Below are 24,137 nucleotides of genomic sequence, written 5' to 3' on the forward strand. Positions count from 1 at the left end.
TCAGGTACAGCTCCCTCCCTCTCTCTCTATAAAGCCTCTCATGTTAGCAGTGTAAACTTCAGACTTCAACTCATGGTAAACTCTTTACAGCCTTGAAAAAAAAAAAACAACCTAACTTTGCTAAAAAAGTACACAACACTTGGATGAGCATCTCTACATCTTTGTTACAAGCTAGAGCCCAAGGTAAGTGACTTTTTAGACCATTTAAATGTAAGAATTAAGGTTATTTTTGATGAAGATGTCAAAACACTTGTAAAGTTATTTTAGAGATAAATTAATTCCCTGTCAAAGTTGGGAGAGGGCTTTGAGTATGAGTTAAGTGAAGATTTAAAAAATGTGTTCAGTTATTTTTGGTGCACTACTTACTAACCCTCTTGACTAACCTACCTTACAAATCAATTAATACGGACTCATAATTGACAAATTAACTGGCTGTTATTCTTACCCAACCTGTCGTGCAGCTGCAAAGGCTTTTCAAAGCTAATAAATCAATCACAACTTGATAAACTGCTTTTGGTAGGAGTTCAGAGTTAACCCCCTAAATATCATTTCTTTTTGTTTACCAGCTTCCAGTCAAAATGAAATTAGCCCTGCACACTGTCATCTGCTGCTGTGTTTTCACCACTGTCCTGCCACTGGTAAAAGGTGCAACAGAGGAGCTCAACACCAGTTTGAAAAAAAGGTGAGCTGCCTGAACAACAAGCACTGAGAGAACATTGTGTTCACTCTTAAGAAAAAGCCTTATCTTTGCTTGCTGGTAAAAGTACAACAGATATTTATGTCAAGAGACGTCTATTAGTAACGTTAGAGCGCAAGTTTAGAAAACATTCCAGTAAAGCCATCGAATGACAACAGAATGTTAGGCTTTTCAAGTTTTTAAATGTCATATCTATGTTGGCCAATGCTGAGACACACAGAAACCATGTTTGATAAGGGTCCTTTGGTTGGTTTTACATTGAAAAATAAACTTGTAAGTGCACTGATACCAAATAATTAGTGATAAGTTAATATCGGCCTTGCATTTTAATGGTCAGGTAAATTTTGCTCGAAAAGAATCAGATGCGGTTTCATACGCTGATATCACTTCATGTCTACACCCTACAATTTGTCTGTGTAAATTAGGCTTAGTTTCTGTAATCACAACCTCTTCTGTTCTTTGTGACAGGTTTAGAGTTTGGCTGCAGAGCCGTATGAAGAGGGACCTGCACGACAGCTTGGAGCAACTTCATGAGCTGTGCTCTGAGATCCAAGATGGACTGCAGCAGGACGGGACTGCAAACAATGTCTCACCTCCACCAAGGTAACAAGAAAAGCTGCATTTTGACAACAATTTTGTCCTCATAGATGTCTGACCATCTAACATGTTAAGGAACAGTGATAAGGGAGAAAAGGTATAAAATTCAACAAAGGCCCCCTGCTGGAATCGAACCCGAGGCCCTGCAATAGTATGGTAACCCTTTAACCATTAGGCTCCCAGGAGCACGGCATTTATTAAGTGTTAGAAGGGGCTGCAGATGCAGATATTACAAGAGTTCACATTCAACATGATTTCCAAATGACATGTTAAGTATTTGGGAAAACACAGATCTTTGTAAGACTGTGGGTGACTGAGGACTGTGGATGAACTACCCTCCATTGATAGATTTACATGAATTTTGATACACCATGATGACAATTGTGATTATAACCCTGTAAACACATTACATGTTTCTAGGTCACATTTACAAACTCTTAACAGTAGTCCTTGAAAATAGAGGCTAAACATTTCCTTTCCTTTTTCAGCTTTGGGCTAAACGTCAGATCAAGGAGGGCAGCATCATCCAAATCAGCTGGCTGCGTCCTAGTCACATGTTCATACCAAAACCTGCTCTATCGACTGCACCAGATTACAAAGTATAAAGAGGCCAAAGCTCCTGATACAAAGATTCGTTCGACCGGCTACGGCCGCCGCCGCCGTTCACTACTGGATGTCGCTCTCCTTGCAGGAAGACAAAGACGGAGTACCAAAGCTGGTCAGCTAGTCCGCCGACTCAAAAGCACACGCACAGTGGCCTAAGACTGGCAAGAAGAGGCAAAGGTGAATGCTTTTTGGGGTTATTTGCAAACAGCAGATGAAGATAAGTCCCATCAGAGGTTGTGTTCAACAGATTTACAGCTAGTTTTGCAGAAAGAAAGAAACTATCTGCACAGTCCAACAGAAGACAATTTGCTCAGCTCACTCTGGATGAAAGTGAGATTCCAATAATGTTTAGGTGCAGGTTTCAGTGTGTCTGAACAAGTGTGTGATTTATGGATGAAATCAAGTCAGCCATGTGCTGTCTCTTCTTCAGCTTCCAAAGTGAACTTGGCAGCTGATATAGAAGACAATCCCTGAAGATCTTCTCTGACATCAATTCCTTTTCAGAGGAGGAACCAAGGCTGTGATGGAGAGGATTTTTTCTCAAGGCACTGACAAAACTGGATCCCAAACTGCTGCAAGCAGGAGCCTTTTACAAATGAATTAAATGTGGTGAACTGCCTTTGAAGTGCAATCTATACATTATGTACTACGCCTACACATAGTCAACAATATGTTATCATCAGCTTGTATATAAGGATATATAAGGTCCCTTTGTATTTAAGCATACAACTATATATTTTTATACAGCCAAAATACATATTATACATGTATCTCTTTGGATTTTAACTTCAATGAAGTATCTTAACTGTGTAGATATTTATATTATTCTTTATGTACTATACCAATTGTATAACATTATTGTGATTCTTATGGCTTTTTGGAAATAAATCAGAGATGTTTAAAAGTGCTCAGTTTTCAGCTGGACTTTGGTGATCAGGAAAGTGATGGAGAGCTTCTTTTTGCTATGAAGAAGAAGGACTGACTGAGGTCATAACAGTGTTGTGCTGCCATCTAGCTTTACAGAAGGTTACATGTAACAGAAGCAGTCCAAAGTGTTTCAGCGCAGCTTCATTAAAACACTTACTCGTGTTATGACAAATGTTCTTACAATATTTAGTTTCTGAATGTATCTGCTTCTGTATTTGAATGTAGTAACTCCTAATTTACTCATGATTCAGCTGAAATTACTTGACATCATATTAACATGATTTATGTGTTGTTGTGATGGACATGGCAGGAATTGTAATGGTTTTCAACTGACTGTGATGTCGTTGTTTTGGAAATAAATGAATGAAAGCAACAATGAAGAGAACTTGAAACATTTTTTGGGTCCCTAATATTAAATATTCTGTTCTTGCATGTGTGTTTTCTAGAGACAGGAGGCTCAGAGACATCACAGTATATGTTATTGTCTCAAGTATCAAAGTCCAAAACATGTGAACCATAGCGTACATTCTGTTCTAAAAATGATACATTGTTTATCAGCAGCAGTGTCACAACGAAACACGTGCACGGAAATCACATTTTTCTTGGGTCAACATGTTCTTACAAATGCTTAAGTGCATATTTATGTATTTCAACATTATGAGCTATCTTTTGGCAAATACCATCCACGTTTTGATGAATGGAGAGAGGACAGCAGTGTGCTCCTCTTCAAATCAGCAACACTCAAGTGAGGTTTAAGTGAAGCTATTAATAACTGTGGAATTTGACCTTCGCCGATACCGTGCAGTTTAGTTACGCTGTCCTGAAATGTCAAACAATTTCAACATAAATCTGGTTATCTTCATAAAAACATCATAACATCCCCCATTTGAATAAGTAGATGACTGCATAAAAGGATGGTTTAAGTCTTCACGACACTGCAAAGGGGATCATTAGAATCCCTTACTGATATCACTAACTTTTCTTTAGATTATTGAATATTAAATGATTTCAAACACGGCACAAGAGAGAAAAATACAGACAAACACAGCAACATACAGATAGAGCAGATGGAGACAATACACACAATCCTCACTTGGGATGGGGACAAATAATTGAGTACTCGAGTACTTGTTGTTGATGTCTTTATTAGAGTAGTGTTACCCTACTCGCGCACCCGCGCATGCATTGTTTTCGGCTAAAGTAGTTTAACTCAGTAACATGCATCATGTCAGCCGTGACCAGGAAAAATGATGTCTGGAACTTTGACAAAAAAGACGACGATAACGTGCTGTGCAAGATATGTGGTGTTAAACTTGTATATCATAGAAATACTAGTTCCATGCATAACCACACGCGCTTAAAGCACAAGGAGAAGTCAGCGGAGACAGACAGACAGTCTCACATCACATCATCTGCTAGCCCTGTTAGCACACGTCGCTGTGATGATATCAGAGGGGAGAAGATTAGCCTGCTAATAACGAACATGGTGACTGGAGATATGCTCCCATTAAGTGTTGTGGAAGGAGAGGGCTTCTGTGAGCTGATGCAGTTTGTTGAGCCAGAGTACAAGCCACCATCAGGCCGGACAACAGCGACGAGAGTGGAAAACATGTGAGTTACGTGTTAAGCAAAACAGAACAGAAGTCCATACAGTCCGCTATCGCTGTGAGGTTTGACAACGGAATGTAATAACAACGTTAATTGAAGGGCCTGTTAAGGTTGTTTAATGCATTTGAAATTGCACTTGCTTTCTATTGTTGGCAATTTATTTACATTAATGTGAAAGTGTTAGATAGTAATGTTCTCTTACAGGCATAGAGCCTACTATTTCCGGGCCGGGAGGTCCGTGTCCAACCTCTGTTTTTTTTTTAACGGTAAAAAATATATAATTTGCGAGAACTCGATTACTCGTTCATGAGGTAATTAGATTACTTGAATATCGAGATTACTGGATATGCCCATCCTTAATACTCACACACATCAACACAAATTAGAGTCACTGAAGCAGTTTGCTCAACGCTGCTTCTTCAAACGAGAAATTCCTGATATCTCCAGTTCATAATTAAAGGAAGACTGTTGAATCGCCCGACATGAGCATATTTCAGACATATCATGAGAGTATATTTAGCAACTGATTGACAACAAACGTTACAGAAATGCCAAACTAGGTTTGAGGCAGTGGAGGAACCGTCTTCATTACACGTACACAACACAAAATAATAAAGGAATGTACTTTTACAATGGCACCTCTGATCTACCATAACTGTTGTTTCTACCAACTGTGATTGCTGGATGTCTTTTACTTTGACAAAATATACAGCCATTGTTTGGCCATACCATTTTGGTATTAATAAACATTTACATTATATCTGTTTATAATATGGTAATATGGTAGTTGCCTACCGAAGCGCAATGACTGGGTGATTATTTAACTGCGGAGATAATTTTGGTTTATCTAGAAAACAAATCCGTCAGCCAATAATCATCATCTTTATGTTCTTAAACTGTCAAATATTAACATCAGCTTCAGCCTCAACAGTCCGGTATCCTTCAGGCTTACTCATCATTACAACTAAAAGTGTAACATAAATGTTTTTAACCAGTTGTCTGCTAAAAAGTCTGTATGTACATCAACCAAAATCCCAGAGAAATATCTGCTGTAATTTTAAGCTGAGCTCCATTACACTGAGAACAGAATTTCTGTAAAATTGACCCTTTGAGGAAAACAAAGTGAAAATGATGAGCACTGAAGTGGCAGGTCTTACACTAATCAAACCTCAGCGAATATTACAAATGTTTTAATTTCTTGGTGCCTTTTTTGGACAGCCGCTAAAAAACATCAAGGTATTGTGTGTCCATAATGTAGATACTGTTTCATACCATTAGGCGACTTAAAGACTTAAAATCTGTCTCTTTAGTATTATCTAAATATATCAGGTTCTATATAAGATATAAATAAAAGAAATATAGAAATAAATACTGTAGCGATGGAAAAAAAATAAATAAGGTGTCCAAAACACATTTCTAAAGGAGACTTCACAGTTGGAAGATTTCCCATTAATGTCCAGATGGTGGTGTTGTAGGCCTTACAACACCACCCATGAGCCACCCAAACCACAGCTTGATACTGGAGACATCCACCTGCAAATTTGATTAACTTTATCAAAAGAAATTTAAGGAAAGTGCCATTTTCTCTTTTAATAATGATTTCCCCCTATTGCATCTGTCTAAATAAGTAGATAACAATTCAAATTTAAATGAGACTGGGGGTGGGATTTACCTTGTCAGCACTATTGTATAGTTTTGTTTTTCTACACATAAAACACCCTCGTCCAGGCTACGCAGCCAGGGTCAAACAGACCCTAACCTGTGTCACAGCAGCACAAAGGTCAAAGCAAACTTTAATCAACTTCCTTTGTGTGATTGTAAAGACTTCCTTCCTTTAATGGATAAGGAAATCCCTAACCGAGATATACAATGGGAACCTTAAGCTAAGATATAATATACTATTTGTCCAACAGAGATCTTTATGGACATTTTCTTTGCAATCATGTCCCCTGAAACAGGGCGGGTGAGACTTTGTTGCACAATGAGCTGCATTTTGTTCCTGAACAAACAAGGATGGGTGTGGTTTAAAAATAGTTTGCATCCACTTGATAAAGCGACAGAAGGGCTGGTGCTTCCTCAAATACTTCCTCTAATGAACTGATGCAGATCACTTCCTCAAACTCATTTGTAGACTCTGCTAACATCTTAACTTAAACTGCGCACCCTTTCCATTTGCTCATACTGGCAGTGAAAGAGTAAACCGCTTGTGGCTCTGCGTGCTAGAAAAAGCTGCTCTGACAGGACTTGTCTTTTGTCCTGTGACGCCTAATAAGGGTCTCTACAGTCCCAGAGGTGATAACATTGTGCAGGACCGTGCAAACAGTAAGTACACTGCTGTCACAACTACTATTAGCACCAACGTTTTTAAATCTTGAATCTTCTTTTGCTCTTCTATTAATACTCAGATCATTGTATTTTTATCACTTTTGCATTCTTTCTAGCACTTGCTTTGTGTTGTGGTGAAATACCTTAGCAGAGTTGCAGTTGTGCACTGTGGTTAACACTACACAACACAACGGTACCTCACACTAAAAAGATTCTAGGTTTGTATCTCTGGGTTTCTTTTTCGGTGGAGTTTGTTTTACTCATGTTTAGTTGTGAAGGTGTAATGGGCAGGCAACTTATAGTGTGTAGTACAGGCAATGTCAGATTTGTTGCTCGTTTTCCTCAGCATAACAATCAGGAGTACATCACTATTCATCCCACAGGAAAAGATACTGAACTGTCGGCTCACACATTTACTGTGTTGCAGCCAAAAGAGTAAAGCTCAGTTAAGCAACATCTTCTCTGAAGAAACACTTCCCTTTCCCACCATCCTTTTACTCAATCAACCTAAAGTTTCTGCTAATGGCTGCATAGTGTAAACCTGGTATTGCGGGTAAAACTATTTTACTAGTGGTTTGTCTTGTTTTGTAAGTAACTCATTTGTATTTCAAAGCATTACAAAGAATGACAGTCGCTACCGAGTTCTTCATGTATTTAAATGTGAAATTTGAAAAGTGTTTAACATACAGTAGTCAAAGTGCAAGCTTGTAAACAGTATTTGCTTGCATGTATAGAGCATACTTTCAATCCATGGTCATGGATGCTGTTAACTATAAGATGAATTTGTGTCTGATGCACTTTTGTTTGTTTAAGCCCATCATGCACTACCAACCTCCAACTCTAAATCCAACGAAGTTTGGCGGTTAATATAACTAGGTTGGGAGGGAACTGACTTCCTAGAAAGGTAGAAAGCAAAGTCCAACCATGGACAATGAAACCTAAAATAAATAAATAATAAAACAAATCCATTTATTCAGTCAACATGTTGTTTCCAGTCACTTTTTTGTGGTTCAATTCAAGAGTGACCTGCCCATCTGCACCTCTCTGTTATCTTGCACCATGAGCAATGGTACAATTGAGGTCATGTTGAGCCCTCTTACAGGCTCTTGACACAAAATGCAGTTTAACAAGACCACTAGACGCACTTAATCAATCCATGGCACATGGTATAAAATGTCCAACCCCCTTTTGCTAGTTAAACTATGTACACTCCAAAGTAAAGCACAGGGAGGGAATGGGTTGTATCAAGTCTCTTTACATACATTACATAACATCTATCAAACAAATCAGAGCGTCATCTAACATTTAAATGCCAAGTGCACTTGGTGTCTCAGGTTTGAGTGTTTCTAGCACATAATCTCATCAAACACATCCTGATCCACGCTGCTCACATGATACAATCCAATACTTGTTCAGACATTTCACTCAAAAGCACAAAAGCGAACACCATAGAGGAACAAGGATATGTCTGGGGATTAACGAAGCCAGTAGGAGACATTATCTGAGAACAATGAAGGTCTGTTCAATATGGCGTACAAAATCAATGATGAGATATATGATAAGATTAGAGAAAAATGTGGACTGTCAGTGGCACTAGATGAGATCTGTAGGAAATTTCATGGATGTCTGATGAATAGTTGTCAAGGTAAGTCACAGTGAGGGACCGAACAACCCAGAGCATTTGCTTATGTGCATTGAATTCCAGTAAAATGTATTGCACTCTGACCAACATTTTACCCTAATAAAACCAAGATATCATAATGACTTAAGAGAGAGCAAAATTAACTTTATATTGACAACGTTTAGATAAGTTGTTAAAACGTGCAATTTATGGAAATGTCATTATGTCTATTATAGGTGCCCTGCAGCTAGAAAAGGCAGTGCATTCCATTATCAGACAAGAACTTGCTGTGCTGGCTTTCACCCCACCCCCCAAAAAATGCACCAAGACTCAACATGCCTTTTAAGGAAAGTTGTAGTGGTAGTTCTCAGCTGTACAGATGAAAGGTTTGGCCTGAGACTGGTTGTATAATGTTCTATAGATATACATTAGATTGACTTAGAAGTCCTAAGACCAACTGGTCTAAGTATCAAGACTGGTTGTTCATCTTCATGTTATATTACATGACTGTGACATCTTGAGATCAAACATTTCTCTACCTCAGCTGCCAAGGTTGCTACATACATATTAGGAAATGTAAATGCCAAACATGACAATGATGTCGCTACATTGAAGCTACATATCAGTCCAGAGCATTCACATAAAAAAAGAACAGTGTGACTCAACTGTGCAATGTTTGCCTGTGTGTACATTCTTCTGACAGAAAAAAACAGGAAATTCTAAAACCAACAAAGCAGTTCATGTGAAACTTTCTCAACCAACTGCCAGCCTGGCTTGTCCACTTCTTTAAATTCAAGCATAGTCATCTCAAAGTTTAATACTCGATCAGACAATTAACATCAGCCTCCGTTTAGTCACATTTTATGCACATTTAGTGTTTGCAGTTTTGATCCTATGTGTCTCCTTTTTATTGCTCTCCTTAGCTAAAAGCTTTTCCATAAAAACACAGATTTCTCTCATTACATAGATTCATTCGAACAACTAAAATGTTTTAATGTGAAAAAATAAGAATGCATTTTGGATTCATTACTGGGTAAAATGGACACTTTTTGTATTGATAATTAAGAAGAAAACATACTTTTTGGTACTATTTTAACTTGCAGAGAGTGCTCTGTCTGTGCATGTGCATGCATGTGGGTGTGTGTGTGTGTGTGTGTGTGTGTGTGTGTGTGTGTGTGTGTGTGTGTGTCAACTCCGCTGACCCTCCAGGAGGTCCAATATTACAAACACATGTTGCGTGGGCAAGTGCTGTGTAAAGCCTCAGTCAAGTTAGCATCTTGGCAACTTAAAGCAACTGCAACACCAACATTTCTCCCTTTCCACCTGCACGGAACAAATCTGTTTTTCTCTATTTCCTGCTACCTCACCACCAGCCAAGCTTGACCTAAATAAGAAGCTGAGAACGCATCCCCCTATCGAAGCTGATCTTAATCTAGTATGCTATGATGCATTGATTGTTTCTTTAACTACACTTCCTGAGAAGCTAAAGTTGACACTGAGTGACTTTTGTCGGTTAATGTTATAAGAGTTCATCTTCTACTGCAAAAGACAATATAATCTGATTATCTCACAATTGGAGCCAAAATAAGAAAAATATTATTTTAATTGCATCCAAAAACTAGAGCTAAATTCAACCTCGGAACACCGTGAAAAGCTCCCTGGAATAGTTTTTAAATGCCCATGATATAATTGTGTTTTGGACTACAACCACCCATATGACAGTTACAAATTTTACCATCCAGTATCATCCAGGAAAAGAGATGAAAACAACCCTCCGTGGGAAAATACACCCTAAAAATGTCATCCTATTGAACAGCCTTGGAGCTAATAATCAACCGCCGTTGGTTCGTAAAGTTGAAAGACTGGACTTGAAGTAGACTCTAACTCATTGCTCATTAATCCTAATTAAAACTTTGTTTCTCTTATGTCAACGCAGATCAAAATGAAGAAAAAGGAGACGCCTCTGTGTAAGCAGCAGTCCACACCCTGCCTTGGGAAAGGTTGGTATTTTATGAACACAGTATACACAGGCACAGCAAACAAAAGTCTCACTACAGTAACTCTCATTTTCACTTGATAAAACATGCAAATATTTTACAGTTCACAGGACACCTGTTGACAGTGTTGGTAAATTAAAGTGACAACTCCAATTCAACGTTGGTGATGGACCATGAAGTAAAATGTACAACCCTTCGCTATAAAACATTCTTGTTCAACTGGCTTATTAGAGTATTAAATACTGAGCAGGGATTTCCAATGGATTCCAAGATATTATGAGGAGCTAAAACTATTGTTTTTAAGTATTTTATCACTATAGTTAAAACATGTCAATCAAAGTTGCATGTACTGTAATCGTAGGTTAGCTGGATTTAAGAGTTACATTTCAGGAATCAACAGTAGCCTATTTTGGTCGGTAGGTGAGAAGAATGAACCAGTGTCTCAACAGAAATATTTCTTAACTTACCCACCTATATTTCAAAGTAGGTGCCTTGTGAAGCTTTGAGAACACTGATTGGTGGGGTTTTTTAGACACGAGAGCATGGCTTTTTTCCCCCTCTCAATTGTACAAATACCTTATTACTATTTTTCAGTGGTAAATGTCTCTATTATTGCTTGCTCCCTCTGCACAGAAGTCAGAGTGATACTCTCCCCGTCCATAGTCTTTGCCACACACATACAGGCATGAACCAGATGAAGAAAATCATTTTCTCGTTAAAGATTTTTTCCCATGACCTATTGTTAGCTTTCTACAGTAAACACACTGAGAGGAGCAGCATAAACCTTTTCTTGGTTAACGGGAGAATTGTTGGGAATGTTTACCTTAGGTAATAATAGATTCTTAAGAATTTCAAATCCAGAAAATTGCCTCAATAAAGTGTTAACATTTAATAAATAGCCTCTCTGTTTCTTAAGATGCCAAATGCCAAGGCTATACTTAACTGTGTCAGCTGGGAAAAATTAAAGTTTTTTTTTATATTTACTTTCCCAGAGCTTCGATGTTATCTTAGCCATAGTATTTAATTCCCTCCTCTTTGCCCCATCTCACGGATAGCCACTCACATGTTAGCAGCCAGTTGTGACATACCAGCTTGGATTAGCAGCCCCTGTTGTCATGACGCTCTCAAAACCCTAAAATAGAGATAGAGAGGGACACTCAAGACAGCAACAACGAGCAGCTGCATCATACATACAGGCACTGGACCACATAAACAGCAGAGCGAAGCCTGACTGAGGTAGTCAGTGTGAAAACCCAGAAGAGATACATCGTGAATACAAGAAAGACGGTTTTGACAGTGTCAAGACATTTCAGCAACACTTTAAAGTGTTCTGAGACTAAACAGCGAGTGGCAGACATATGAAAATAGTGGAGCCACAAGCCTAAAGCTAGAGGGTCTAGAAGAAACAAGCAGACACATGAAAGCTGAAATATTTGACTCAACAGGCAGAGACTGAGAGCCAAACATGGCTAAATGCACAGCAGAAGGTAAGAGACAGACAGAGCTTCCTCTACTTATTACAGAGCTGTGTAGTGACACTGAGGTGTGATGTGATGACAACTAACACTTATAAAGAGGTTTACTCTGTGTCTATGGTCTGAGGCACAGAGGTGTTGATATTTGATGGATTATAAACTTTCTGATTTTCAAACCTTCTGATTCCAAAAGTTGCAGCTGCAACAAAATGGGTAAATATACTATTTAAAAGTAAGTATTGTGAATTACTTGGGGATTTTATTGATGGATTCATTTCATAATACATCAGGCAAAATAAAAGGTCTATTGTTCCAGAAAAAAAGATTAGCATATTATAGTTATATTACATATTGTTGGTTAAACGACCCTCACCCAGACTGCTCTATGTGGGTCAGTTTTCTATAGTGGGGGGGGAATGTAGGTCAAGGTCATTCTAAAGGCAGCTCAGCTGTTCTAGTAGAGGGTGTACACATGGTGAGAGGCTTGCCAGGAATGACAGCTTCCGAAATGTGCTAGCCAAGGGACAGGCCGATCATTGTGCCAATGTAAAGGCAAATGTTGACGGTGTTATGTGTCAAGGCGCAGAGATCCCTCAAAGTTTTCACAGATAGAGTTGCATGTAAACAAAATAGGATGACGAGTCCGCAGCAGCGACTATTTGATACACTGGTAATGCATATCCTGTCTTGCGCTTGTTGATTCAAATACTGCCAAAAGGATTGATGCTAGAATTGGCCAAGTGACCTCCATGACTTTGAGGATGAATATTATTAGCAACGGTGATGACACAGCGATAAGAATAGCCAAACATCCCCAATACTGATGGGATGATGGATAGCAACAGTAGTTTTCACAACAGGGGGATTAAGCCAGCAACCAAAGCTATATTAGCAAGACTAGGTCAAAACCTAGTTTGTGGCTGACCGCATCAGGTCAATGTGCGCTTTTGTGGGCAACACTGGAAGCAAGGCGTGTGCGTGACGGCTGCGGGACGTGTTCATTTTCATTTAGAATATTTTACCGCAAGCCTGAACAAATTAGGTAGGTCATTGTATAGATATGCAATAGAATCAAGGTAAATACATTACTGTTTTACCAGCCATACAGTCCAGGGAACCAAAATGAGGTTATGCTAATAACTTCATTCATAACAACAAAGAGTTCTACAGGCATTTTCCATCTGCAACAAAAGCTCGACAAAAACATGATCAGGACACTTAGTCCAGGTTTTATGGGAATGTTTCTTCATTTACTTAATTTACTGTTCCCAGGTTGATCTGGTTTGGAGATCCTGCAAAATGTATTTTTCTTTAAAAATCGAACACCTTCAATGTCGACCAAGATATTTAAAAATCCTGTATTGATGACATTCATTACACTCTAATACCATATAGAGCATTATGTTTCACAACAAACAAACTAAACACAGGGATACACCAGCAGACAAATAACAGACCTTCAAAGCAACATCTTCCAGGAATCTTTGTAATTCCAGGAAGGGTGACCCTTAGTCCCCCAGGGGTTAAGAGTTCAGACTGCCAGTCCAGGACACCAGGGACAGTGATTAACTGTGTTTACTGTAACTTGCCTGACACGATGAACACGTAGCAAGCACTGAAACACAAGTCAGCCACTCAAGACATGTTTACTGGTGAGAGTTACGATGATGCGTTGAAAGTTCATCTCTTAACCCCCGCAAACCCCTTAAAAATTCATACTTAGAGGCCTCATGTTTATTATGCTGGTATTTGTATTTATTGCCACCACTAACATAATGTTATTCTCCTTTATGTGCTGTCATATTTTATCACATTCTTCAGATGAAATATAGCATTTTAGCAGGTCTCTCACACTCCAAAAGCATGTTATCTCATCAGAACTGTAATCTCAATTTCTAAGAACCATAACAAAAACATATTTGGTGACTGCTGGTAATGACTGTATGCTCAAAATAACTCAGTATCACAGTGGGGCAAGCATGCTATATGTGGGACATGCTGTGTTGTCCTTGCACAGCACCAGTGAAAGAGAGATGGGGGATTTGCTTCATTAAATGTAATTCCCCACCTCACATTAAATTATGTGAAGTGGATCAGCAGAAAATTTGACATTGTAACTGTAAGGAAAAGACACAATCATTTTGTATAGCCAAGCATTCACTGTACCGCTACAAGAAACCGTATAACGACCATTCACTACAACTCAAATCTTTCTCAACTCCCTCAGAAATGCCACAGCTTTTCCAAAGAATATCAATCAATGATGTGGATGAGAAGGTCCGTCTGCTCGCAGAGAAGGTGTACGCCTCTGCTCTGAAAGATGAAGACAACAAGGACGCTCTGGCAATGTTCACTGTACCGGAGGATTGTCCCATCGGCCTGCATGAGGACAGGGAGAGGGCGCTGAAGAAGGAGATGGCGGAGCAGCAGTCTGAGGAGTCTGCCAAGAAGTAGGATATGGATAAATGTGTGATCAAATATGTCTCCTTCTGCATGGCAACTAGGGATGTCACGAGAACCGATACTGTAGTACCAAGTCGATGCCTAAATTCTGAAAACATGACGGTACTAATTTTTCTACAGCACGGTACGCAGGTACCATAGATACTGGGGAAGAGCTCGAGACTAACGCCGCCCAGCCGTCCAGCTGTCCAGTCCCTATTCTTCCCTGATAATGTTACATCGGGAACAACAAATCCGTGTTGAAATAGGCAGGAGGAGAGCTAGTAACGTCCGCTGTTAGCCAGTAGGCAGCACAGTCCTGCTTGACTAAATAACGCAGGTAACAGCTAGACAACAGAGGTTGCATTGAGTTACATTATGATGCGTTCAAGCTCTATTCAGTCAAATTTTGGCGACAAACTTGAATAATTGTTGTTGTTTGGAGGAGATTATTTTCACAGCAATATTAAATAGATACTAGACAATTCCCCGTTGGGAAATCGCGAGAGTGGGCTGTGCTGCGCTGCATGTCTGTGTGCACGTGTGTGAACCCCACGTACATTGAACATATGATTTTTGAAAAAGAAAGTTTCATTTTTTTTCACACAGCCCCATTCATTGTCAATGAGGATTGCCAATGCTATGATACTATACTACAATGCAATGCTACAATGTATTCATTTCACCACCTACCATTCATTCTCAGCGTCTTCATCTATGGTATTTGTCTAGACAGACACATTCTGTACTTATGGATAGCCTATAGCTTTGCTAACCCCTGTTTGCCCGGAGCTACTGGGCTCCGACTAGCCAAGCTAACTGCTTACGCTCCGTTAGCGTAAGCATGTCTGTGTGCGCGCGTGTGTGTGAACCCCACGTGTAAAAAAGTACTGGCTCTTGCCAGTAGGTGGCGCTAAGAGTATGAGCGAAAAATGATTCTGTAGAACTGTTCAGTCCGACACTGTAATCATACATGGGAAATTTCAAGCTGATTGAACATTGTATATGAGAGTTACTACTGGCTCTTACCAGTAGGTGGCGCTGTGACTATGAGTGAAAAATGAATATGCAGATGTGTTCAGGGCAGTACCCTCATGAAACCTGTGACATTTGGAGCAAATCAGACAATGCATATGAGAGTTGATACAGGCTCTGCCCAGTAGGTGGCGCCATCAGTATGAGTGAAAAATGTCTATGTAGATGTGTTCAGGGCAGTACCCTCATCAAACCTGTGAAATTTGGTGGAGATTGGACAATGTATATGACAGTTTATACAGGCTCTGCCCAGTAGGTGGCGCTATGACTATGAGTGAAAAATGTATATGTAGATGTGTTCAGGGCGGTACCCTCATCAAACTTGTGAAATTTGGTGGAGATTGGACAATGTATATGAGAGTTGATACAGGCTGTCACCAGTGGGTGGCGCTATAGTATTGGTAAGGAAAGGAGTGTGTAGATCTGTTCAGGGCGGGACTCTGATCAAGCATGTGAAATTTGGTGCAGACAGGATGAAGTACAGGCGAGTTATCGCAGCCTAAATGTCATGGCGAGGCATCATGGCGAAGGTTATATGCGCCGCGCCGCCAGGGTCACGCCCTCTGTTGTAACCTGAACAAGTTTTGTCACAGACCTTAATCAAGGTCTTAAGAGTTTCCTGACATGAATTTGAGGTTAACATGTTTTACCACCTTGGAGGAGGGGCTTGTAGAGTAAAATATGTCACTTCCTGTTGCCAGTAGCGGACGCTAGGCCTGATGGGAAATATTTTCATGTAATTGTGTTCAGGCTGGGACTCTTGTCATACACGTGAAATATGAAAAACCACACACACACAACTGTCCAATCAGAGTCCTCCTGTGTTGTCTGTCATCTGTATCCGAGGTGATTTGTCCAATGAGATGGCTGATATCTGTGCACTTGACACAGACGCCGGACGATCATACTCTGCTGCAGTCTCTCTGTCTGTGTGATTTACATTGGAGTGAATGGAGCAGTTGAGCGCTACTCTTGTCGGTTACAGGCAGATCAATCAAAAACCATAAGTCCTACTGATAAAGTAGACAGATTGGGAGAAAGAAGACAAGTGTGGCTACAACTTTGTGAAAAATCACTGTTCTACTGTGTAATTTGTGGCTGGGGTGAGTCACGGAAAGAGAGAATTTCTGAGAGTTTTTTGGAGTCTGAAGAATTAATTGGCCCAGCTGAGCTCGGTTGCCGCGGAGATGGTTGTCGTTACTCCCTAGCAACGACCAAAGCTGGTGTCTGTGGCAGCTGATCTGAGCGTGATTTCTGGCTCACATTTAGGACGTCAAACTACTGCCATTTCTTCCAAACCAAACATGATATCGTCAAAATTTCTTCACCATCAAGCCAGAAAGGCCTTAAAGAACACAGACATAAGTTTTTGTGGTCCTAGCTTCTAAAATGTGGTAATAGGAGCGAGTTAAAAACAGGTGCACTTTCGAAAATCCTGGAAAATCCTCCTCCCGATTAACATTGGAGTAAATGGAGCAGTTGAGAGCTACTCTTGTCGGTTAGGGGCAGATAAATGAAAAACCGTACATCCTACTGATAAAGTAGACACATTGGGAGAAAGAAGACAAGTGTGGCTACAACTCTGTGAAAAAATCACAGTTCTACTGTGTAATTTGTGGCTGGGGTCGCGAGAGAGAGACAGAATTTCTGAGAGTTTTTTTTGAGTCTCCGCACTCTGTCAGTTAGCTCTGCACGAACATTCCGCAATACACACCCATTATAAATCCTGAATTTTTCCAAAATAACTCACCATCTTTAAAGGGTCACCGTTCAAAAACGAAACATGGTAGGAAAAAAGTTCAAATACAACTGAAATAGACAAGACCCGTGCCTACATTTTAAAGTTTGAATGGTGTTTCTAGGTGAACGTAGGCCAGAGCAGGAGATGTTTGAAAAACGTCTCCGATTTTCGAGGTTTTTTTTCCTCGTCCCATTCATTCCAGATGGGAATTTTTTCCCAGTTTTTCGCGTCTTACGACGCGAAAAATTAATATTCTGGAGATAAAAATAATAGCACACCGAGTCCGAACGAGCCGCACGTTTTGATGTATTTTTTGTTTGTGTGCGCTCAAAGCTGCGGGGCAAGTTAGGTGCCAAAATTTAGGGGGAAGAATAATAATAAACTAGACAATTCCCCGTTGGGAAATCGCGAGAGTGGGCTGTGCTGCGCTGCATGTCTGTGTGCGTACATTGATCATATGATAACATTTAGCTAACAGTCTAGACAGACACATTCTGTACTTATGGATAGCCTATAGCTTTGCAAACCCCTGTTGGGAAATTTCCTATGGAGATCTGTTCAGGCCGAGACTATAATCATGCATGTGAAATTTGAAGCTGATATAACATTGTATGTAACAGGTAGTACTGGCTCTTGCCAGTAGGTGGCGCTAAGAGTATGAGCGAAAAATGATTCTGTAGAACTGTTCAGTCCGACACTGTAATCATACATGGGAAATTTCAAGCTGATTGAACATTGTATATGAGAGTTACTACTGGCTCTTACCAGTAGGTGGCGCTATCAGTATGAGTGAAAAATGTCTATGTAGATGTGTTCAGGGCAGTACCCTCATCAAACCTGTGAAATTTGGTGGAGATTGGACAATGTATATGACAGTTTATACAGGCTCTGCCCAGTAGGTGGCGCTATGACTATGAGTGAGAAATGTATATGTGGATGTGTTCAGGGCGGTACCCTCATCAAACTTGTGAAATTTGGTGGAGATTGGACAATGTATATGAGAGTTGATACAGGCTGTCACCAGTGGGTGGCGCTATAGTATTGGTAAGGAAAGGAGTGTGTAGATCTGTTCAGGGCGGGACTCTGATCAAGCATGTGAAATTTGGTGCAGACAGGATGAAGTACAGGCGAGTTATCGCAGCCTAAATGTCATGGCGAGGCATCATGGCGAAGGTTATATGCGCCGCGCCGCCAGGGTCACGCCCTCTGTTGTAACCTGAACAAGTTTTGTCACAGACCTTAATCAAGGTCTTAAGAGTTTCCTGACATGAATTTGAGGTTAACATGTTTTACCACCTTGGAGGAGGGGCTTATATGTCACTTCCTGTTTCCAGTAGCGGGCGCTAGGCCTGATGGGAAATATTTTCATGTAATTGTGTTCAGGCTGGGACTCTTGTCATACACGTGAAATATGAAAGACCACACACACACAACTGTCCAATCAGAGTCCTCCTGTGTTTTGTGTCATCTGTATCCGAGGTGATTTGTCAAATGAGATCGATCAGCACGGAGCAGAAGGTTATATCATGGCAGAAAAAACCACACACACACAACTGTCCAATCAGAGTCCTCCTGTGTTGTCTGTCATCTGTATCCGAGGTGATTTGTCAAATGAGATCGATCAGCGCGGAGCAGAAGGTTATATCATGGCAGAAAAAACCACACACACACAACTGTCCAATCAGAGTCCTCCTGTGTTGTCTGTCATCTGTATCCGAGGTGATTTGTCCAATGAGATGGCTGATATCTGTGCACTTGACACAGACGCCGGACGATCACACTCTGCTGCAGTCTGTCTGTCTGTGTGATTTACATTGGAGTGAATGGAGCAGTTGAGCGCTACTCTTGTCGGTTACAGGCAGATTAATCAAAAACCATAAGTCCTACTGATAAAGTAGACAGATTGGGAGAAAGAAGACAAGTGTGGCTACAACTTTGTGAAAAATCGCTGTTCTACTGTGTAATTTGTGGCTGGGGTGAGTCACGGAAAGAGAGAATTTCTGAGAGTTTTTTGGAGTCTGAAGAATTAATTGGCCCAGCTGAGCTCGGTTGCCGCGGAGATGGTTGTCGTTACTCCCTAGCAACGACCAAAGCTGGTGTCTGTGGCAGCTGATTTGAGCGTGATTTCTGGCTCACATTTAGGACGTCAAACTACTGCCATTTCTTCCAAACCAAACATGATATCGGCAAAATTTCTTCACCATCAAGCCAGAAAGGCCTTAAAGAACACAGACATAAGTTTTTGTGGTCCTAGCTTCTAAAATGTGGTAATAGGAGCGAGTTAAAAACAGGTGCACTTTCGAGAATCCTGGAAAATCCTCCTCCCGATTAACATTGGAGTAAATGGAGCAGTTGAGAGCTACTCTTGTCGGTTAGGGGCAGATAAATCAAAAACCGTACATCCTACTGATAAAGTAGACACATTGGGAGAAAGAAGACAAGTGTGGCTACAACTCTGTGAAAAAATCACAGTTCTACTGTGTAATTTGTGGCTGGGGTCGCGAGAGAGAGACAGAATTTCTGAGAGTTTTTTTTGAGTCTCCGCACTCTGTCAATTAGCTCTGCACGAACATTCCGCAATACACACCCATTATAAATCCTGAATTTTTCCAAAATAACTCACCATCTTTAAAGGCTCACCGTTCAAAAACGAAACATGGTAGGAAAAAAGTTCAAATACAACTTAAATAGACAAGACCTGTGCCTACATTTTAAAGTTTGAATGGTGTTTCTAGGTGAACGTAGGCCAGAGCAGGAGATGTTTGAAAAACGTGGCAGATTTGTGCGTTTTTTGGACCTCGTCCCATTCATTCCAGATGGGAAATTTGTGGCAGTTTTTCGCGTCTTACGACGCGAAAAATTAATATTCTGGAGATAAAAATAATAGCACACCGAGTCCGAACGAGCCGCACGTTTTGATGTATTTTTTGTTTGTGTGCGCTCAAAGCTGCGGGGCAAGTTAGGTGCCGAAAATCAGGGAGGAAGAATAATAAAAAGAGGCGCGAGCAATAACAATAGTGGGCTGTGCTTCGCACAGCCCACAATGGACCCCTATAGCTTTGCTATAGAGGGGGCCATTGTGGGCTGTGCTGCACAGCCCACTAACTAGACAATTCCCCGTTGGGAAATCGCGAGAGTGGGCTGTGCTGCGCTGCATGTCTGTGTGTGTACATTGATGCTATGATGCTACTATACTACAATGCAATGCTACAATGCAATGCTAATATGTATTCATTTCACCACCTACCATTCATTCTCAGCGTCTTCATCTATGGTATTTGTCTAGACAGACACATTCTGTACTTATGGATAGCCTATAGCTTTGCTAACCCCTGTTGGGAAATTTCCTATGGAGATCTGTTCAGGCCGAGACTATAATCATGCATGTGAAATTTGAAGCTGATATAACATTGTATGTAACAGGTAGTACTGGCTCTCGCCAGTAGGTGGCGCTAAGAGTATGAGCGAAAAATGATTCTGTAGAACTGTTCAGTCCGACACTGTAATCATACATGGGAAATTTCAAGCTGATTGAACATTGTATATGAGAGTTACTACTGGCTCTTACCAGTAGGTGGCGCTGTGACTATGAGTGAAAAATGAATATGCAGATGTGTTCAGGGCAGTACCCTCATGAAACCTGTGACATTTGGAGCAAATCAGACAATGTATATGAGAGTTGATACAGGCTCTGCCCAGTAGGTGGCGCCATCAGTATGAGTGAAAAATGTCTATGTAGATGTGTTCAGGGCAGTACCCTCATCAAACCTGTGAAATTGGGTGGAGATTGGACAATGTATATGACAGTTTATACAGGCTCTGCCCAGTAGGTGGCGCTATGACTATGAGTGAGAAATGTATATGTAGATGTGTTCAGGGCGGTACCCTCATCAAACTTGTGAAATTTGGAGCAAATCAGACAATGTATATGAGAGTTGATACAGGCTGTCACCAGTGGGTGGCGCTATAGTATTGGTAAGGAAAGGAGTGTGTAGATCTGTTCAGGGCGGGACTCTGATCAAGCATGTGAAATTTGGTGCAGACAGGATGAAGTACAGGCGAGTTATCGCAGCCTAAATGTCATGGCGAGGCATCATGGCGAAGGTTATATGCGCCGCGCCGCCAGGGTCACGCCCTCTGTTGTAACCTGAACAAGTTTTGTCACAGACCTTAATCAAGGTCTTACGAGTTTCCTGACATGAATTTGAGGTTAACATGTTTTACCACCTTGGAGGAGGGGCTTATATGTCACTTCCTGTTTGCAGTAGCGGGCGCTAGGCCTGATGGGAAATATTTTCATGTAATTGTGTTCAGGCTGGGACTCTTGTCATACACGTGAAATATGAAAAACCACACACACACAACTGTCCAATCAGAGTCCTCCTGTGTTGTCTGTCATCTGTATCCGAGGTGATTTGTCAAATGAGATCGATCAGCACGGAGCAGAAGGTTATATCATGGCAGAAAAAACCACACACACACAACTGTCCAATCAGAGTCCTCCTGTGTTGTCTGTCATCTGTATCCGAGGGGATTTGTCCAATGAGATGGCTGATATCTGTGCACTTGACACAGACGCCGGACGATCATACTCTGCTGCAGTCTGTCTGTCTGTGTGATTTACATTGGAGTGAATGGAGCAGTTGAGCGCTACTCTTGTCGGTTACAGGCAGATCAATCAAAAACCATAAGTCCTACTGATAAAGTAGACAGATTGGGAGAAAGAAGACAAGTGTGGCTACAACTTTGTGAAAAATCACTGTTCTACTGTGTAATTTGTGGCTGGGGTGAGTCACGGAAAGAGAGAATTTCTGAGAGTTTTTTGGAGTCTGAGTAATTAATTGGCCCAGCTGAGCTCGGTTGCCGCGGAGATGGTTGTCGTTACTCCCTAGCAACGACCAAAGCTGGTGTCTGTGGCAGCTGATCTGAGCGTGATTTCTGGCTCAGATTCAGGACGTCAAACTACTGCTATTTCTTCAAAACCAAACATGATATCGGCAAAATTTCTTCACCATCAAGCCAGAAAGGCCTTAAAGAACACAGACATAAGTTTTTGTGGTCCTAGCTTCTAAAATGTGGTAATAGGAGCGAGTTAAAAACAGGTGCACTTTCGAAAATCCTGGAAAATCCTCCTCCCGATTAACATTGGAGTAAATGGAGCAGTTGAGAGCTACTCTTGTCGGTTAGGGGCAGATAAATGAAAAACCGTACATCCTACTGATAAAGTAGACACATTGGGAGAAAGAAGACAAGTGTGGCTACAACTCTGTGAAAATATCACAGTTCTACTGTGTAATTTGTGGCTGGGGTCGCGAGAGAGAGACAGAATTTCTGAGAGTTTTTTTTGAGTCTCCGCACTCTGTCAGTTAGCTCTGCACGAACATTCCGCAATACACACCCATTATAAATCCTGAATTTTTCCAAAATAACTCACCATCTTTAAAGGGTCACCGTTCAAAAACGAAACATCGTAGGAAAAAAGTTCAAATACAACTTAAATAGACAAGACCCGTGGCTACATTTTAAAGTTTGAATGGTGTTTCTAGGTGAACGTAGGCCAGAGCAGGAGATGTTTGAAAAACGTCTCCGATTTTCGAGTTTTTTTTTCCTCGTCCCATTCATTCCAGATGGGAATTTTTTCCCAGTTTTTCGCGTCTTACGACGCGAAAAATTAATATTCTGGAGATAAAAATAATAGCACACCGAGTCCGAACGAGCCGCACGTTTTGATGTATTTTTTATTTGTGTGCGCTCAAAGCTGCGGGGCAAGAAAGAAACCGAAAATCTGGTAGGAAGAATAATAATAAAAAGAGGCGCGGTGAAGAACAATAGTGGGCTGTGCTTCGCACAGCCCACAATGGACCCCTATAGCTACGCTATAGAGGGGGCCATTGTGGGCTGTGCTGCACAGCCCACTAACTAGACAATTCCCCGTTGGGAAATCGCGAGAGTGGGCTGTGCTGCGCTGCATGTCTGTGTGCGCGTGTGTGTGTGAACCCCACGTGTAAAAAAGTACTGGCTCTCGCCAGTAGGTGGCGCTAAGAGTATGAGCGAAAAATGATTCTGTAGAACTGTTCAGTCCGACACTGTAATCATACATGGGAAATTTCAAGCTGATTGAACATTGTATATGAGAGTTACTACTGGCTCTTACCAGTAGGTGGCGCTGTGACTATGAGTGAAAAATGAATATGCAGATGTGTTCAGGGCAGTACCCTCATGAAACCTGTGACATTTGGAGCAAATCAGACAATGTATATGAGACTTGATACAGGCTCTGCCCAGTAGGTGGCGCCATCAGTATGAGTGAAAAATGTCTATGTAGATGTGTTCAGGGCAGTACCCTCATCAAACCTGTGAAATTTGGTGGAGATTGGACAATGTATATGACAGTTGATACAGGCTCTGCCCAGTAGGTGGCGCTATGACTATGAGTGAGAAATGTATATGTAGATGTGTTCAGGGCAGTACCCTCATCAAACCTGTGAAATTTGGTGGAGATTGGACAATGTATATGACAGTTTATACAGGCTCTGCCCAGTAGGTGGCGCTATGACTATGAGTGAGAAATGTATATGTAGATGTGTTCAGGGCGGTACCCTCATCAAACTTGTGAAATTTGGAGCAAATCAGACAATGTATATGAGAGTTGATACAGGCTGTCACCAGTGGGTGGCGCTATAGTATTGGTAAGGAAAGGAGTGTGTAGATCTGTTCAGGGCGGGACTCTGATCAAGCATGTGAAATTTGGTGCAGACAGGATGAAGTACAGGCGAGTTATCGCAGCCTAAATGTCATGGCGAGGCATCATGGCGAAGGTTATATGCGCCGCGCCGCCAGGGTCACGCCCTCTGTTGTAACCTGAACAAGTTTTGTCACAGACCTTAATCAAGGTCTTACGAGTTTCCTGACATGAATTTGAGGTTAACATGTTTTACCACCTTGGAGGAGGGGCTTATATGTCACTTCCTGTTTCCAGTAGCGGGCGCTAGGCCTGATGGGAAATATTTTCATGTAATTGTGTTCAGGCTGGGACTCTTGTCATACACGTGAAATATGAAAGACC

The 24,137-nt window shown here is 41.0% G+C and overlaps 2 protein-coding genes across 4 annotated transcripts in view; both read left to right on the forward strand.

Annotated features, from left to right (window-relative positions):
- Positions 1–578: 578 nt before the first annotated feature.
- Positions 579–2,056, forward strand: admb (adrenomedullin b). Its single transcript, XM_069685999.1, has 3 exons — positions 579–682; positions 1,166–1,300; positions 1,783–2,056. The coding sequence occupies exons 1-3, from the start codon at positions 579–581 to the stop codon at positions 2,054–2,056; spliced, it is 513 nt and encodes a 170-aa protein (XP_069542100.1).
- A 4,469-nt stretch (positions 2,057–6,525) lies between these two features.
- The window catches only part of ampd3b (adenosine monophosphate deaminase 3b), a 67,523-nt gene continuing 49,911 nt past the window's right edge, over positions 6,526–24,137 (forward strand). The window contains exons 1-3 of one of the 3 annotated variants that reach the window (XM_069685749.1): positions 6,526–6,757; positions 10,318–10,381; positions 14,081–14,303. In XM_069685749.1, the coding sequence (XP_069541850.1) occupies positions 10,324–10,381; positions 14,081–14,303 (281 nt within the window). In that variant the 5' untranslated portion in view covers positions 6,526–6,757; positions 10,318–10,323. Of the gene's footprint in view, positions 6,758–10,305; positions 10,382–11,606; positions 11,866–14,080; positions 14,304–24,137 lie in introns of those variants that run through there. The other 2 variants (XM_069685748.1, XM_069685750.1) reach the window with 2 other exon arrangements.

The sequence above is a fragment of the Semicossyphus pulcher genome, unplaced genomic scaffold (genome assembly GCF_022749685.1).
Source record: "Semicossyphus pulcher isolate SPU_LCO1_2020_fin unplaced genomic scaffold, fSemPul1.0.p SCAF_8, whole genome shotgun sequence".
Taxonomy (NCBI): domain Eukaryota; kingdom Metazoa; phylum Chordata; class Actinopteri; order Labriformes; family Labridae; genus Semicossyphus; species Semicossyphus pulcher.